Raw genomic sequence first — 19,878 nt, forward strand, 5'->3', positions numbered from 1 at the left:
ATTATTTAATAAAACAAAAATATAGTTGGTGAGAAGTGTCTTTGGTTAACCAACTGCTATACAGCATTATATTTAAGGCATAAAATCATAGTAGACTGACTTGGTTATCTGATCCAAGGTAACTGGTCAAGCCAGTTTTATACTTATTTCCTTTTGACAATTGCAATAGGAATATTGAAATGCATTTCTAACAAGCTGTGAACTTGTGGTTGCGTTGCTTTCGTATAGCTATTCTGGCACCAAGCATGGTGTCTGCAATGGTGTAAGCATTCAGCAAGTCCTGCTTAAAAGAGAGCAAGTTTGAATTGGTTCTATATGACTACATTGTGATACATCTTTTAAATGCAGAATTCAATTCAAAATGTAATTATTTCTATTACGTAAGTAAAGAAATAAAGTTTTACTCAGACAGGTCATATACTTGCACACGAGAAATTTTAAGAAAAGTTAAAAATAATGAAACCTTCTGGTTATTTGATTACATGCTCTGAAGTTGTAAGATGATTTTATAATAATAACAATGAGAAGGAAGTGAAGAAATCAAAGACTGTAATAGCTCCCTAATGAGTATTTTATTTTATATTGTGTATTTTCATAATGAGTTAAAGAAATGGCTCTGTTGGCACAGTGTTTTGTATGAGAGCTTGATTTTGGAACCCCAGCATCCACATAAATGTTAGACATGCTATTAGTGATATTATTGTCAGGAGGAAATAGGGAGAAAGTATTCCATTACATACCTATATAATATTGTCAAAAAATTAATAATAAAAACAATTAATATAAGTTCAATAAATGGGCCAAAATGATTAGATAAAGAGGGAAATATTATTAGTAAAATACATGATAGGCCAAATATAAACATAGAGGTAAAAACAGACACTATGCTTTAACACTGAAATTGGCAGTGAATTTTTAAATTACAACACCCCAAATCACAGGCAACAGAAGAAAAGAGAGAAAAATCAGATTGCATTTAAATAAATACTTCTGGACAGCTCAGAAAACATCAAAGTAAAGAAAATCCACATAACAGAAAATATCAGCAGCTAGATAGTGATGGTGCTATATAGTGCTAGATAGTGATGACTGTAATCCCAAGCTTCAGGAGACAGAAGCAGGTGGATATCTGGGTTAGAGGCCAGCCTGGTCTACAGAGTGAGTTCCAGGACAACCAGGAGTACACAGAAAAATCCTGTCTCAAAAAACAAAACAAAACTAAACTAAACTAAACTAAAACAAAACAATCTGCAAACGACACATCTGGCAAGGAGTTCGCAGCTAAGATATAAAAGAAATTCAGAACTATCCTACAGAAACACATATGCAGCACTTATTTAGGATGTACAAGACCCAAAAATCAGTCCCTAGCCCATGAAAAGCTGAACCAACAAGACTCTAAGCCTACACAAAGCAAACCATGTAGCTAGATTTAAAAGAAAATAAACAAAGGGTCAGAGCAGATGCTCTTCAAAAGAACATGAACAAGTGAGCAATACAGTTTTGGGGAAAATGCTCAACATCATCATGTCCAGAAAACTGTGCATCAAAAACACAGTGCCGTGGCCCTGCATGCAGAAAAGATGCCTACTAATGAAAAGGCATATGATAACAGCCGTACAACAGTGTGTGAAGAATGAGGGAACATAAATGACTAGCGTCCATATTAGGAAACAGCATAAAAATCTCTGTAAAACTAAAAATTGAACTAAAAATAGATTAACTGACTGAACAATTTCTCTACTTGGTATGTATCCAAATGAAATAAAATCAAATTTGCTAAAGAAATACATGGGCCTCATGTTTATTACAGCACTAGGCATAAAAGTTATGATATGAAATCAATTTAAATATCCATCAGTAAGTGTACAACAAGATGTGGTGCCCATATAGAGGTGGTTTCCATATGTGGTGTCTATATAGAGAATTGGATGGTATTAAGGCAATAGAATTGATAGAAAGACAATTGCAACGAAGCAGATGAATGTGGAGGGCATTGAGTGTAAACAAAACAAAATCCACGTGTCATTGTACCCATCTATGTGGAATCTAAATGCGCTGAGTCATAGAGGAAGAGTTGAATAATGATCTCAGTTTGTAAGGACAGAGTCAGAGAAGGGAAGAGATATGCTGGTTAAAGGATCGGCATTTTAGTTTGGAAGCTGGAGTGACGGTTTGGGGAATAACATGCTTGCTATGCAAGTATGAAGATCCACGTTCAAAATCTCAGAACTTATTTAAATGCTGAGCTTGATGCCATGTCTATAACCTCAGCATGCAGGAAAGGGAGATGGGGAGACGAGGAATTCTTGGAGCAAGCTATTAGCTAGAATAGTCAAAATGTCAAGTCTGGGTTTTATTAGAAGCTTAGCCTCAATAGAAATGGAGAGTGACTGAGGCGAACACCTGGTATCAACTTGGATCCTTCACATGCATGGAATGCTCACTCCTACACACGTGAACATGCATAAACATATGATGTACACATATGCATAAGCAAAAAAATTAACATATAAAATTCAGTTCATTATCACACAATATGACTAACATGTAACAACATATCCCCTTCTCTGTAAAATTCTGAGCAGATGACAAAGAGATTCCCTCTTAAAAAATGAAAATTTCTTTCAGTAATGCGTACATTAATTAGCTAAATTTGTTTATGACACTATTTATACATATAGGCATATTTAAAATATCAAGTTGCAAATAATAAATAGATATACTTTATTGGCCTCTTAAAAAATAAACAGAATCTAAATGAATCTTCCCACACTAAAGGGGAAAAATTACAAAAAGAATATTAAAGAATATAAAACTGTGTGAAGCGGTTAGGTATCTATCATATATGTTTCTTCACCACTTTTTCACCAAAAAGTAAAAAGAAAAACAAACAAACAAAACACAAAATGTTTGAATCAAATTTGTACAAAAATTTTCCAAAACTGTTGAAAGAACATGAACCACAAATTTAAGAAGACTTGACTTCTCTTAAACCAAGCAGGGAAATTCAAAGTCAATTATGCTGAGGTTAAGAAAAAACAGAAATAAATACAGAAAACAACTTTAAAAGAAATTGACAATCTGTCAAATTTCACTGAAAGAATAAATGATAGGGAGACCCTGATGAGCAAAGAAATATAATCACATGGTTATTAAGGAAGAAATAAAGAGTTCAGACAAGGCCAAAGATCAAGTAAAAAGCAAATGATAGAAAAGAAGAAGAAAAGCAAATAATTTTATGAGTGCAAAAGAAGAGGCCACAAGAAAGCTTAAAAACTGAACACAGAACAGATAGAACAAATCAGAAAAAATAGAAAATATCCCTAAAACAATTAGTTAAGCAGAAAAACTAGCCTAAAAAACATGTATTACAGATGGTTCAGTGATAGCATGATTTAATTATCATATTTATTTATGCTATAACCAAAGCTTCAAAATATGAGGCCTGTAATGTCATATAACAAAAGAGGTTGAGGACTCTCTAGAATGTCCCAGAGACCTGGGAGGTGAGAGACTCTCAGGGCTCAAAGGGAGGGACCTAAGATGAAATGGCCTACAATGGAAAAAAAAGGAACTTGTAGAGTCCATCTCCAGTAGAGAGACAGGACATCAAGTGGAGGGAGGGAGTTGCCATTCCACAGTCAAAAACTCTGACCAAGAATTGTTCCTGTCTGAAAGAACTTCAGGGACAAAAATGGAAAAGAGCCTGAGAGAAAGGTGGTCCAGTGATAGGCCCAAATTAGGATCCATTTCAAGGGGAGGTTACAAGACCTAACACTATTACTGATGTTATGGTGTGCTTATAGACAGAAGCCCTCCCAGAGGCCCAACAATCAGCTGAAAGAGTCAGATGCAGATACTTATACCCAACCAATGGACAGAAGCAGGGGGCCCCTATGGTTAAATTAGAGAAAAGCTGGAAGAAGCTGAAGAGGAGGGCAACCCCATAGGAAGACCAGCAGTGTCAACTAACCTGGACACGAAAGATCTCTCAGACACTGAGCCACCAACTAGGCAGCATATAGGAGCTGATATGAGGCCCCTGACACATATACAGCAGAGGACTACCTGGTCTGGCCTCAGTGAGAGAAGATAAGCCTAACCTTCAAGAGAAATAGTATCAAGATAACAAGACAAGAAAAGTTAAACCATGTAAGAATAAGAAATAAAAAAGAAGAAAGATTTTTCTGTTTATAGATTATATAATAACACCTATAAGGTATTTAGAAACTTTGAAAAATTATCTACTAAAGTGGGAAGTAATTTGAGCAAAGTATCTGACTAAAAATTAATATGTGAAAATAAATAAAACTTACAGAAATGTCTTGAACATGCAAATATACCAAATACCAAGGAATAAATTTAACTAAATTACACAGATGACTTTAAAGAAACCTTCATACTTTCTTTCTAATGTAGACACCTCAAATCATTTGTATATTTCTGTTGTCACTGTGACAACTGTAGAGCTGCCCCTGGTATTTCATAAGTGCAAGTCATCATAAAGTAGTATTTTCTGTTTTGAATTAATTATTAACATTTTTGATTCAATGAGAACATAGGTTCTGTTTCACTCATATCTTTAAAAATTGTGTAAATTTTTTTTGAAGACCAGAAGTCAGAAATTTACAGTGGTAACTAAACTAGAATGATAATATGTTTAAGCTATTAATATGCATTGAAAAGCAGTTGACTTATTTTCAAAATAACTGGACATTTATCATTGGAAAAATATATTTTCCAATGATAAATGACTAATTCTCACCAATGTGCCACTATGTTTGAATGCAACCATGGAATTGAAACTAACTGATGGGGCTACTGAGTAGAGATAGGACCCTATCATGTAACACTGGGAACATAAAAGCACGGTCTTCATCAATCTCTATTTTCATATATATATATATATATATATATATATATATATATATATATGTGTGTGTGTGTGTATATATATATATACATATATATTCACTATTTTCTTGTATATAGAAACACATAGCTGTGGTAAAGTTTATTATTAATTATTTATAAGAAAGTCAAAACAGTATTGAATAATAAAACAAGACATTCTTAAATAGGGTAATAAAATTACCAGTACAATTAATTTTGCACTTCTAACTACAACTGTGAAATACGCCTAATTTGAACACAATCATTATATCTGTGAAACATTTGCCCTAATAATTAAAACCCCATGTTGTATTTTATGAGCAAATATAGCATATGCTGTGGACATATAGCACAAACAGCAAAGCAGATAACTCATACTGCAGACAGGATGGAGACTGATGGTTGAAGACATCATCAGACTATTCAGTATTATGTACAATTGATAAATTGTTTACCTATTTCTGGAACTTTCCACTTCATATTTTCATAGCACAAATATGTGGAGAGTCTTATATTCACTTAAAGCATCATAGTTATGAAATACAAAGAGTTGAGGAATTACTCCATTTAAAGAAGATGAAGGAAACAAGGCCAAGTATTTGGCACCTGCAATCCTAGTTTACTAAGTCTCAGAATAAACATTGGGCTTGGTAGGACAGGTAAAAATCTGAATAAGGTCAAATACATAATAGTGTTCTATCAATGCTTTCCCCCAGTTTCCAATGTGGATAAAAGTAAGGCCCTAACCTTCAGAGAATCTGGTCCAGGAGGACAAAATGTCTTGTACCCATCCCATTGCTCCTTTATAGACTGTACAAACTAGAAGGACAGATTAAGAAAAGAATAGAAAGTAGCAGTGGTACCTATCTTAGAATCTGGGTCAGAATACACAAAACTGATCAGGGTGTCTTCAAGGATGATGATTACCTACGACATCTTCAGCATCTAGCTAAGAAGTTAGCATTAAAACACTCTAGAAAAATATGACCAGAGCAATATTTGTTTGACACAGTTGGCACTTACCTCATCAAACTCAAAATCCTCTAAATCTATTTCTTCATATTCTTCTCCAGATTCTTCATCCTTGATAGCCTCTAGGGCAGTCACCAGTTTTTTTCGTAAAATAAAGCCCTTCCAAACTGCCTGAACAAAAATGTGGAGTATGTTATGCAGGGTTACAGATCAAACCCTAAACCAGATTCTCTATGTTATCCCATTAGGAAGATAAAACATCTTAGAACTTAGTTTAATGGCTCAATAATCTGTTTTTTGAACTTTATGTGACATGTACAACTGCAAGATAAATTAAATAACCTCATGTGTCTGAATCTCCCGAGACTTCCTTTGTGGTAAGCAGAGAAGAATCCTTAACCCTCCCTCTACTGCACATGTAGGTCAACCAATCAATTATCTGACAATTCCTCCAGGACCCATTCTGAACCAAGAAGAAAGACATTTTTAAAAGGTCAATTTTGCTCATTTTCAAATCGTTATGTTTAAAGGCAGACTAAGCTCATTTAGAAAAGCCCCAGTGTAATTAGATGACCGTGTTAAAAAGATGGTATCACGGACCAAAATAAATTAATTTCAGGGAAAAAAAATAGTCATTACAAAACAATGGAACTAAAACATAGTCAGGTACTTTAATAATCCTGGAATAGAAAAGCTCTCCAACCTATGTCCCAGGCACAATAAAGCTCCAGAGAATAGACATAAAGAGATAAATTCATACAAAGCTGGAGAGTGCATTAGGATACATGAGGTATAAAACCAACGGTGAGGTACATGAGCATACTGAAGTGAATTGTTTACATTTAAGAAAAAATACTAAACTATAAAATGAATTTTTGAAAAGTTACATATAACTGTTAAATGATGTATCAGCAGAAGCTCAAATTTTCTAGCATAGAGACTGAATCTTGGTGAGGCCTAAAGTCAGCCTACTCTCCATGGTGAGTACCAGGCCATGTCTTGAAAACTAGTAATAAAAAGCTTTAATTCTCTAAAAAATCAACCTTTTCAAATTAAATATGAGTTTGAAACCATGTGCATGTTCACAGTAATTGTTAAAAAAACTAAAGTAAGTATATAAGCTCTAACAGGAATCAATTCACAAATGAAAATATGATTGGCATTTTGTATAACTCTAAAAGTTATTACAGTGATTTTTTAAAGATGGATTTATTTAGTTATAAACTAAAAACACACCCTAAAGACAAATTTCACTGAAAAAAGTATTTTAGAACAATTTTATAACATTACTATTGTTGTTATTTTTGCTACACTGAGAATCATAATACACAAAGTGGCCAGACTGTATTCAAGGTTAGCGATAACCCACATATGCAACAACTGCATACTTCTCAGAAAAGAATCCAGAAAGCTAAATTAAATCCTAAGCAATTGGCCGAGACCATTAAGAGTTGTCAGTAGACCATTACCTTCTCTGCTTTTATCCCTATGTAGAACTCACTGAAGAATGCTCCCTATGCTTTGCCAATTAATCAGACAGCTTGCTCTAATATTAGGCCATCCACATCACCTTTCTAAAGAAGCAACCTCCAATAAAGCACACACATGCTATTCTCTAACTTTGAGAGGAAAAGGAGGAGAGAGAAACTAAATGAGATGAATAAATTTTTAAAAATTAAAGTTTTAAATGTAATTTTAAAATAACTGTTATGAACCAGTGGTTCAGTATTCTGTCATGTGGCCCATCATATATAAATTTGGGACAATAAAGATCATTGATTTTGAAATTTATTAAATGTCTCTCACGTGTCATGATCAGATGGTAGAGCTTAAAACATACAAACAAGCCTATATGAATGGACTTTGTATTCTAATAGTGGTAAGGACTGAAAATAGACAAAATAAATACCACAAATATACAGAAAACTGAAAATGATATAGTATAATAATGGTCAAGGGCAGGAAAGCAATTCCAGACTGTCATTTTAGAAAGAGAATATCCAAAGACTCAATGTACATCCTTGCCCGCTCATCCTATAACTAATTTATCTTGAAATTAAAATGTCAAATATTTTTTCAGGACACATTCAAACACATAGAAAAGTCCTCCATGTTCTGGCACTTCTCAAACAAATAGAACCTGCACTAAACTGGCTATTACTAATAACACTGTCAGCACACACAGCCTTGGGCAGAATGTTGAGAATGTTGATATAGGCAGACACAAAGCATACAGTCCCTCACTGTATCTGTAGCTATTGGATTTTAACAAACGAAGAATCAAGTCTGTAAACCTCTTCATCATGACTCCCCTGTTTTCTCTGACAGAGAGTAGTGAACATTTTCTAACGTGATTCAGTCAGAAAGGCAGAGATTTATGGTTGAATAAGGTTCTTACTACAAGTACTTATTGAAGGATAAAAACTTCAGCCTTTCATTGTTTTCATTTTGACTTGAAAACCTCTGATTCTCTCTGGCTTCAGCCAAGCAAAGATGGAGAAATAAGTTAAGGGGCAATACCCCTACTAGTAAACTATCTTATACAGGTAGATTTGGAGAAGGGGGTGTGGCATGGCCTTCAGTCATATTGTACCCAGTGGTGACTTCATAAGTCTCCAAAGTTTGCATTCCAGTGAAAAGATAGATGATCATGGTCATCCTATATGTACCCACTAACAAAAAATAAAATCATGCATGATTGTTATATATTAAATTATGTAATATACATACAATAACATGCAAATTTTTGTATAGTAATGATCATATATTGAAGGATAATTGATCATACTATGAACCATAAGACTGTATATTTACTGAAAAATCCTGTTTCTAGCTGTGGTGTGTCTCCGTCCTTAGCATAAACTTTTAATCCCTCTGTCCGGAATACAGACATGCTCTTAGTACACACTTTTAATTCCAAACAATGAAGACAAAGCTAGTTTGCAGAAGGAAGTTCTGATGTTTGAGAGTGATATCTAATTGCGTGGCAGATAAAGTGACAAATCAGAAAACGATTTGACAGAATAGGATATGCCCAACTCTCACAAGGAGACAGAGAAAGGGAAAACTACTTAAGAGAGAACAGTACAGACAGGAGAAAAGGAGGAGGCAGGTTTACTGGGAGAACTGTACAGAGAGTCAAGTTACAGAGAGAGAACAAACTAGACACAGATGAAGACAGAACCAAGCCAGAAAATAAGAAAGGCTAGAAGATCCAAACAGATGGCTAGAGTTAGTCTTTAATTTAAAAAGCAGGAATTTGAAGAGCTTTACATTTTTGTTAGAGTTTTTAAATACATTTCTAGAATAGCTGTCAATTAGGTCAAATTACTAGTGTTCACTAAAATTCTAGATGATTAGACAAATATATTAGATTCAGGTTGCAGTGCTTGGAGACAGGACCCAGAGGCGTCAAGGACACCATAAGAAAACATGCAGAATCAACTAACCTGAGCCCATAGGTGCCCCCAGAGACTGAACCACTAACAAAAAAGCATGCAGGGAATGGACTTCTGCTCCCTACACATATTTAACAGATGTGGTTAACAGAAGCTTTAGAGTCTTCATTTGAAACTCCTAACAACTGGAGCAGGGACAGTCTCTGACTCTGTTGTATGCCTCTGTACCCCTTTCCCTTAACTGGGATCCCTTGTCTAGGCTCAATAGTAGAAGATGCATCTAGTCCTACTGCAACTTCATAAGCCAAGGCTGGTTGATACTCAGGATCAGCCTTCCCTTCTCTGAGGAGAAAGGGAGGAGCAAAGGTGGAGGAGAGGGAAGAGGATGTGACTGAGAGGACTGAGATCAGAAGATAAAGTGAATAAATACATTGATTTTAACAGAGAAAAAAAATCCCCCATCTCAAAATAGTGCAAGGCCAGATTGATTCAGTACAGTATTCTTCCAGACCTGCAAAGAGCTAACATCACTACTCCTCAAGTTATTCCATAATAGAAAAGGAAGGAGCACTTCCAAACTCTTTCTCTGAAGAATTCTTTTTATCACTTCAGTACCAAAACCAAATAAAGATACAACAACAACAACAATGAAATGATAGTCCAATCTCCTTAATTAATTATTAATATAAATGTAAAAATCATCAATCCAATACTTGCAAATTAAATTCAAGAACACATCAACAAGATCATTCACAATCAAGTCCTTGTAATTTATTGATGCATGAACTGTTTAGCCTATGTATATGACGTAGACTCAAGGACAGACACAACATAATCAGCTTAGCTACTGACTTTCTGGTTAGTTTTATACTCTGTTACTTTGCTGAAGAGAATCATTAGCTATAGAAACAGTACTAAGTGGACTGAGTGGGTCATTAAAAAGAGAACAGATATTGGAGAGGAAAAAGTGGTGAACTGGAACATGAAAAGATAAAATGGGGGGTAGATTTGATCAAAATTTTTTATGCACACATATTAAATTCTCAATTAAAAGAAACTAAAGCAGATATAAATAAATGGAAAGGTCTAAAAAAATCAGTAGATTTACTTTATACCAACTACAAACATACTGAGAAACGAAGCAAGAAGCAATCCAATTTCTAGTAACCTCATGAAATATCTTGAAATAAATCAAATCAAACAAGTGAAAGACTTAGTACAATGAGAAGTTTAAAGACCATTGTATGGTTTAGCTTTAACGACACTGAAGGTCATAGTACTTTAGATTGAAGGACTATTATCTACAGTCTTGATACTCAACAGAACCATACTCACCTGTTTCCTAGCTTGCAGCCTGTATGTGTGAAAAAAACTCAATTAACTTTAAATTACCGATGCTGATTAAAAACACAAAATGACTGAGAGAAAAAATGAGAAATACATTTTTATGACTAACTCTGCTATCAAAAGTTTGAATTAACCTGAATATGAAGAGCAGCTTTCTCCCTTAGTTCTTGGGTATTCATAATAGTTTTTCTTCTTTCTTCATTGGAAGTAGTCTGGGTATTGATGAAGGCATCATGCAGGGGTTCTGTTGTGTTCGGATGCATTTTTACAGAGCAATTAATCTGTCTGCGTGCAATGTAACTACGCCACTGTGCTTGGATTACCATTGCTGCCTTGCTAAAAATAGAAAGAGGAAACTATTTTAGCATACATAAATACTCAGAAGGTAAATAAGAGGTCTTCATAAGCTGCTGCAAATATGGTGTTCTATAAATTACAGGGAAACTACACCCAGGGAATCTCAACAATATTGGCACCTATATTGGACCACCAACATGCTAGCAGCACTTGGTATGCCATTGCAGGTGAGAATAATATTGCAAAGCTCCAGCTCTATGGGAAGAGCTGCAGATAATAAAGGAAAGAAGATGGATTAGTATTATCTAGGAGTAAGCCCTTGATGGGTTAACTAATCACATACTGTATTTCCTAAATGCATATGAACAACATTAAATGGATAAATCAGGTTGTATTTATATATGCATATATGTATATAATTACAAATTTATACATTTGACAATGAGTAAAAGAAACACAGGAAGAGTTACAAAGGGAGAGGGAAGGGTGAAAATTATATAAATACACCACTCTTGTAAAAATTTAAAAATACTAATAAAAAGAGGTCTTTGTGACCTGTACATAAATATGAACAATCTTATTTAATATCTTATTTAAAAACAAAATCCCTGTTTTGTTTAAAGAGAGTCATAAGTGTAAAGTGGTGTGGATATCCATTCTGAAAGAGGGAATGAGCCACAATTTCAGAGAGGGATTTAGCTTCAGAAAGAGTTTCAAATTTTTGTTTTAATAGCTTTTGAGATGAAAGATGTTACAGAGACTCTTCTAGATAATGGGGGCACTGTTCCATAGTTGGGAAAGATGGTAAAGAGGAGAGGCTACAAAAGTATAGAAATCAATATGGACTTGGCAAAGTAGGGTTAGGTGTTTGTCACCATGGGTTGCCTTAGAAAGGAAGAGGAAATGACATTCTTCACATTCTTCATGGCAAGAGGAAAGACGCTAGGAGGTATTTTACCAGCTTCTCTTCACTTCTTGGCCGCTTGAAAATACAGTACTCATGTATATGCCTATTAGGAAATTCTACCCTGTCCTAGCTTGTGGCTATTTGCAAATTTTAGACGAAGAGTTGCTCTCCTGAGTTGGAATTAGTTTCTTTTTTCACAGATTATTATAGGCATTTTGTCAATGTATAAATGAAAGTGATAGCAATTCTATCTTAATTTCTTGCGGAATTTCTGGTTTGATTTAAAAGGTATATGAAGAGCAAATCCATTCCTCAACATTTTTCTAACAGAGTTTACAATATTTTTTTTTGTTTCTTTGGCTGGACTAAATGATACATTCCCATAGTTGAGCCTTTAAACACTAAGTCTTCAGATTTTAGATGTGCACTCCCAGTTTTCAGTTCTAGACATCCAGCTTCCCTGTTACCCTGTTGTCTTGATGGAGTGTTATCTCTTTGGTGCATTGCCCTCAAATAAACCCCTTGATTATGGTATCTCCTAAAACAATAGAAAATTACTTATATAGAAGTTGGTACCAGGGAGTGGGCTACTTCATGAAGATGATGAGCAAGTGCTTTTTGAAGGAATCTGGATGACTTTGAGACTTGGGATGAGAATAGTGTTTGAATGTTGTAAATAGAGATTAATAGATCATCTTAGAGGAGCCTGGATACCCAAGTCGATGAGGTTTCAAGGAGAACAATATTAGCAACTGGACTAGAAAATATTGTGCTTATATTTTGGCAAAAATGTCACTGCTTTTTGCCCTTGTTCTAAGCATTTTCCTGAGGTTTAATCTAAAAAGTAATGGTCTAGATTCCTTGCCAGAGGAAATTGTAGAAATAATTTAATATTGATAATACCTGGGGTTGGGGATTTAGCTCAATGGTAGAGCCCTTGCCTAGCAAGTGCAAGGCCCTGGGTTCGGTCCTCAGCTCTGAAAAAAAAAAAGATAATGCCTTGTTGCCTTGTTGTTGTAAAGCAGATCTACAATGAAAAAAGATCAAGTGGACAGAAAGAAATATACAGTTTGATGAGAAAACAAACAAACAAACAAACAATGTTGAGGCCAAGGCTTGTACTGAGAAGAATCAGGAGATGCAGAGGAGGCTTGATTTTCTTTGTAACAAAGGGAAGGATACCCTGAGGGCAAAACCATCCAGCCAAGCTTCTAAAGACTGAAAGCAAAATTCTTAAGGAATTTTCTGCTGGAAGAAAGAAACAGGAAACAAAAGCTTTTGCAAAATCATTCAAAGAGCCAAAGATTTATCCAAACCTGTCAAACCCACCTCCAAAACCGACTAACCAGTACTGCCTACTAGGATCTCAGCATTCAAATGTCTGAGATAAGGGAATCTCCTCCAAATCAACATACTCCACCCCTCTTCCTCCACAGGATCCTGGCTATATCATGATGAAAATTGTATTCAGTCTAATGTCAAAGTGCTCGTAATCTTTCAATCTCAATACTATTTAAAAGGCCAAAGTCTCTTCTGAGACTTAAGGCAATCTCCTAATTGTAAATCTCTGCAAAACAAACAAACAAACAAACAAACATACTTCAAACATATAATGGTTTTCCCACATAATGCTGGCTTTAGAGTTGTGAGAGATATACAAATTACGGAGTCATGAAATCTTCTGCCATTTTAGAGAGCTGAACAAGGCAACGTGCATGGCAGGGCAGTTATGTGTGAAGACCTCCAGAAGCTAGTTTTGAAGCTGTGAAAGTAAAGTCTTGGTTGAAGTGGATATATTGGTAGATGATGGAGCCATGGGATATCTGCCAAGGAAGCTTCACAAATGACAGGACCAGCCCAGGAGAGATATGTGGGTTGCTGGCAGCAAGGGTGGGACGGTGGAGCCATGTAGTCTGATGTCATCTAGTACTTTGACATCAGAGATGGAGCTGTAGGATTTGAAGTATGCCCTGCTAGATTTTATTCTTGCTTTGGTCAAGTATGTCTTCACTATGCCCTCTTTGGATTGCCTTTTGGAATGGTAATGTATATTCTGTACCATTTTATGTTGGAAGTATGCAATTTGCTGTTTAATCTTATAGGAAGCTACAATTAGGAGATTTCTTTGGTTCAAAGGGACTTTGGATTTTTAAACAGTGCTGGGACTAAAAGAATATGTAGACTTTTGAAGTTGGAATAAACACATTTCATAGTTTAAGATACCTATGGGCTTATTGGTGCTAGGGAACAGAATGTGGGGATTTAAGTGGGATGTTACAAAAGTCTCAGAGTTTTAAATATTTGGTCTCTAATTGGTAGTACTGTTTAGGTAGCTTTAGGAAGTATGGTCTCACAGGAAGAAATATGTCACTGGGGGCAAGTTTTGAGGTTTTAAAAACCATGTGCTATTCCCAGTTTCTTTCTTGGCTTCCTGCTTGTGCTTTACAATGGAGCTCTTAGCTTGATGCTTTAGACATCATGTCTGCATGCTGCTACATTTCCCGGCTGAGATGATGATGGACTCTTATTGCTCTGGAACCCTAAGTCCCTAATAAGCACTTCTTCCTGCAAGTTGCTTTTCTCATGGTAATTTAATCACAGAAACAAAAAAATGAGCACAATTGTTAAATTCTCTTTCCATATATGATAATCATCTAAAAAATGGAATTAAGTAATGGAGTCTTTCAGATATGAATGTATTTTTTTCCTCAAAATATATTTGAAGTGAATTAGGATGCATAAAGAAATTATTTTCTATCGGTGCTTTGCTTTTCCATAGTGATTTCAATAATCAAAATCACCATCGTCACCACTACCATCATCACAATCACCACCATCAACATCATCATCATTACTACCAACATCACATCGTTGTCACCACCATTTTACTTACAGCAGGCTTAATCCTCTAACCTGTTTTTGCCGTGAATGTAAGATTGAAGATAGTGGCTAAAACTTCTGGTCAAATTAGATTGCATATATGTCATGGTTTTCATGAGATGGACCCTAATAAGCTAATGTTTAGGAATATTAGGTCTTTATTTAAGCAAACAGTTTTTTTATTGGATACTTTATTTACATTTCAGATGCCATCTCCTTTCCCCATTTCCCCTCCCTAGAAAACCCCTATCCCATGTCTCCTTTTCCTTTTTGCTTTTATACAATTTTTTAAAAATGTTAATCAAAGGCTTTATAAGTTTGGTAATGCTCAATGTCAATCAGAAATGTAATACCCAATACCCAACCTAGATATATCAACTATCTTTGACTGGTGGAGACACGTGAACATCTGCCTCCATGCCCCCCCTCTCTTTCTTTCTCTCTTCACCTAGTTTTTCCTCTCCTACTTCTCCTCCTCTCCTTACTCCTTCTCTTCTTCTCGGTACTCCTCCCACCTTAGCTCCTCCTACATATCATCCTTCCTGTTAAAATGAAACTTTTCTCTCAAAGTACAATTAGAGCATAATTATGCCTATTTGTACCAGTGAGGTACAAGATAGTCCTAATACCCAGTCCATCATTTTGTTGACTAACCAAAACCTCTGTCATCTCTCCTAACTAAAACACTTAGTTTTGAACCTGGCTTTTTTTCTTGGCTTTAGAATGAATGTCAGCTGAAAACCATCCACTCAGATCTTTTCTCTCAAAGTAAATAGCCAGGATTGGCTATGAGACTATAGGTCTTCAACCCCGACAGAAATCCAGAATGACTGAGTTAACTGAAATTATGGGAAGCACTAAGCATAGCTTCTAAAACTTAGCCAATTTATAGAGACCACTGAACATCTGGACAGTCCCTATACTACCAAACGTTGGAAGTATCAAATTAAGCAAACAGTTTTTGGAAACATTAAGAGACTCAGCCTTGCTGAAGAAGTGTGTCATGAGGACTGGGGTTTGAGTCCTAGAGTGAGAATCCCACACTAGGCCAAGTCATTCTCTATAACATCAACTTTCTGATCAGATGTAAGTTCTTAGCTACTGCTCCATTGCTATGTCTGCCTGCCCGCTGCCATGCTCCCCATCAAGACAGTCAGGGACTCACCCTCCAAAACTGTAAGCAAGTTGCCCATCAAATGCTCTTGTTTTTTTTTAAGTCAGCTTGGTCATGGTGTCTCTTCACAGCAATAGAAAAGTAACTTAGATAACATAGTTTTAAACACTCAGGAGAAACACTTGCATTTCTGAAAACTCATTTCCCCCTTGTAGAATAAACCAAAGTTCATAAAAATTTCTAAAGATTTAAATCACATTTATACAACTATTTCTTTACTCATTCATCTTTTGAATAACATTAAATGAGGACATCTCAAAATAATATGATATAATACATATAATAAAGAAAGTAAGCCTGGTCTGAGTGTGCATTACTGAAATCTGAGAACTTGGGAGCCTGGAATAGGAAGTTTCTGAGTAAAAAGCCTGCCTGGGATATATAAGGAAACCTCTGCTACAGTTAAAAGGAAATAGAATTAGCCCAGATACCCATCAGCATATGAAGAGATAGTAAAATGTGAATATATGCACAACAGAATTTTATTTGAACATATAGAAAAATGGAGTGATAAGACTTAAAGGAAAACAGATGAATCAAGAATTATTATAGTAAGATAATTAAACCTCAGAACTAGACATGGCATGTTTTCTCTTGTATTAGAACCCCACTTTTAGTGCTTATATAAATGTATGTGTGGGGGAATGAATGTGGCCATGAATCTATAAACCAAAAGGCAACATGTTGACATTGGGGATACGGATGACAGAAGATTTGACTTAAAAGTGGACAGGACCCATCTCAAAATTTTTAACCATAATTTTTCTTGTTTAAAGAAAATGCAGGACAAAAATGCATCAGTGACTGAAGAAAAAACCATCCAAGAGACTGCCCCACCTAAGGATCCAACCCACCTGCAGACACCAAACTCAGACACTATTGCTGATGCCAAGAAGCTCTTGCTGACAGGAGCCTGGTTATGGCTGTCCCCTGAGAGGTTCTTCCAGCAACTGACCAATACAGATGCAGATACTCACAGCCAACCATCGAACTGAGCCCAGGGACCCCAATGGAAGAACTGGGGGCAGGGGGAGGATTGAAAGAGCTGAAGCGGTTTTTAACCCCATAGGAAGAACAATATCAACTAACTCTGTTTAACACGAGTCTTTTCAGGAGAAGCTAAATCTTGCTGACCCGATACTAAGGGTAAAAGTACAGAAAACCATGAAGTCAATAGGCCAAAGCCATCCTTACTAGTTCAAAAGTTACAGAACTCCAGAAGATTTCTTAAGGAATACAATGCCTACTAGGGACTTGATGTGATTAATTATCTTCCAAAGCTGTTATGACAAAGAAATCTATGGCATATACACGCAAAATCTCACATACATACTTATTATATATGTACTTGACCAGTGGAACTTATAAAGACATATTTCAGAAGATGAAATATTCTGATTATTGGAATAAGTTATTTTAGGATATATAATTATATTAAAATAATTTTATGTATTCAGAAGTTTGGAAGCAGTAAAACAATTACATACTCATTCAAAATTAAATAATCCTAGGGAAAGAATTAAACCTGCCTACATTTAAGCAAATTTATTTCTACTATAAAAAGTTTTTTTGTGCATATTATGAAAAGTATTTAAGAGAATTAATATAAAAATAATGTTGATTCAAATTACCTAGTTACTAGTTCTTACCAATGACTATGATCAGTTATCAAAAATAGTAAATCATGGTTCTGTTTCTGGAGAGCTGTCAGTGGAAAACAGAACTTGCTGAGAAAATCTGGGAGCTGTAATGATAAGCAACAACATAAAGGGGCAGATGTATCCATATGGCAGCTGTAATTCCAGTGCTGCAGTAGATCAAGACAGTACAGATGATCTGCACTTTCTGGCTGCCACTAGAGCGATAAGCTCAGTGAAAGACATTGTCTCTAGAGAAAAAGACAGTGATAGGGCATGACACTCAGTGTCCTCTTTGGCCTCTGTTGCCATGGACATGAACATCCACATGTGTGCATGAAATACATAGAGACGTACAAATAGCACACACATACAAACAAATAGTAGATATAACATCTATTAAGGAAAAGGGTCTTACATTGATGCAGTTTGTTCAGCATCGTGATGATTACTCATTGGAGAATCTGCCATCTTGATTTCTATGAAGGAGGCTCTGCTGGTGGAGAGACTACTGATCCTGCTGTGTTCACTCTTCTGCACCATAGGTGTTTCCTGATTTTTTCCTTTCACTTCTTCACAATTTGATGCAGAAGGTTTAGATGCAGTGTCCAACGGGTTTACAGAAACAGCTGGTGATTCTGCCTCACAATTGTTAGTCTTATGAAAAGCCTTGTTTTGCCATGTGCTGTCAGTGTTTGGAAAGTCTGTATGGTTCTTTTCAGTTTCTGCTGCAGACCTCTTGGTGGTATTTACATCCCCTTGTTCATGTGCACGTCTGCATTCATTACTGAGTCTCATTAAGTCTTTATAGTACTGTGAGAGTCTGTCTGCAGCATGCATAGTGAGAATGTCCCTGAATAAAAAATAAGAGCATTGAATAAATAAGTATACACACAATCACAAAAACTTGGGTAGGTTTTAAAAATAAAATTTAGTATGTTGCCAAAGAGGAACTTAAAATTGGGAATACTTTTCATTATAATTAATTTCTACTCATTTATACACCATTTTATATTATTTTGAGCAAAACTCACAACAGTGGTTTATTATGATCTGGGTCAATCAAGACAAAATGCCTAAAATTTTTAGGTCCATTTTAATTTAGTGTATTTTTGGTTGAAAAACTAAATCAAATCTTTTGATATCATAAACATGAGACATAATGATTGCATAAATATGGAGAAGTTATTCATGAACCAGAAGTATTTTCTACACTGACTCTTGTTAAACAGAATATTTGTATTGGATGGCCAAAGACTTATATTTTGAGAAAGTTTTTTGTTTCTGTTTTTCTATGGGCAACTGTTACCCAGGTTAAAAATAACAAATGTAAAATGGCTAAGGACCTCTTATACAATAGTTGGCTTTTTATAATTTGGGTTTTATCCCTGTGTAATTTATCAAAATTCCATATACTCATTTGAAAGCCTTAATAAGCACAGAGGATTTGATCTGCCTGAGTCTCACTCTTAACCACCCTTTTAATCTCAACTCTCCCTCCTTACTTTTAAGGATGCAGCTTAGTTTACAGCACTTGTCTACTGAGCACAAGGCACTCAATTCCATCCCTATCCCAGAATAAATGAATGAATAAATAAATAAATAAATAAATAAATAAATAAATTTACTGTTTGAAGACTATTTTATGTATACAATTACTATATAATAATAATTTAATATTTCTTATTACATTGAAATTATTTATAGATGTGAACATTTTAATATGAATTACCCATATATTCATAAAAATTTCTAATGGAAAATGAGCTGATGTTAGAGAAATACGTTTGATAATGTAAATAGTAACAATTCAGGTGTGACTCAGGCTACTAGATGCTCTCATAGCAAACTGACCAGACCAAGGCCGAGGGGTCTATTCTTTAGAAATGATCAATCCTGAAAATATAATACATGTGTGCACTTCTTATGTGCTCATGTTATTGCTACTCAGACACACACACACACACACACACACACACACACACACACACACCCATTGTAACAACCATTAAAGAAAAAGGAGTCCATGCATTTAAAACAGGTCTTTCTGTCTGTCTCTCTTGGCTAACAGTTATATTTGTTATAATTGCTCAGTAAATGTTTCTGAGAAAGCGATGTACTATGGCTCTAGATCTTTTCCACTCAAGGAGGTACATGGGCAGGTTTGGAGAAAGGAAAAGAAATGAAAAATAATATACTTATACTAAAATCTCAAAAATAAGAATAAAAAAGAAATTGCTAAGTAATTACATGAAATTTTAGGAAGGACATACTATTTTCTCTTTATATTAGAACTATATGTGAAAGAATCCGAAATTATTCAGAAATATTAATGCTCGTGTATTTTCTGGTAAAATTAAAATGTTAAAT

The 19,878-nt window shown here is 35.2% G+C and overlaps 1 protein-coding gene across 6 annotated transcripts in view; it reads right to left on the reverse strand.

The window, feature by feature from the left end:
- Positions 1 to 19,878, reverse strand: part of Lrriq1 (leucine rich repeats and IQ motif containing 1) — a 192,531-nt gene that overhangs the window by 113,391 nt on the left and 59,262 nt on the right. For all 6 annotated transcript variants that reach the window (XM_076920108.1, XM_076920105.1, XM_076920109.1 and 3 more), the window contains exons 16-18: positions 17,927 to 18,361; positions 10,748 to 10,949; positions 5,920 to 6,039 (exon numbers count right to left, since the gene is read on the reverse strand). In XM_076920108.1, coding sequence (XP_076776223.1) covers positions 5,920 to 6,039; positions 10,748 to 10,949; positions 17,927 to 18,361 — 757 coding nt within the window. The remainder of the gene's footprint in view (positions 1 to 5,919; positions 6,040 to 10,747; positions 10,950 to 17,926; positions 18,362 to 19,878) is intronic.

Source organism: Arvicanthis niloticus, chromosome 22 (genome assembly GCF_011762505.2).
Source record: "Arvicanthis niloticus isolate mArvNil1 chromosome 22, mArvNil1.pat.X, whole genome shotgun sequence".
Taxonomy (NCBI): Eukaryota; Metazoa; Chordata; class Mammalia; order Rodentia; family Muridae; genus Arvicanthis; species Arvicanthis niloticus.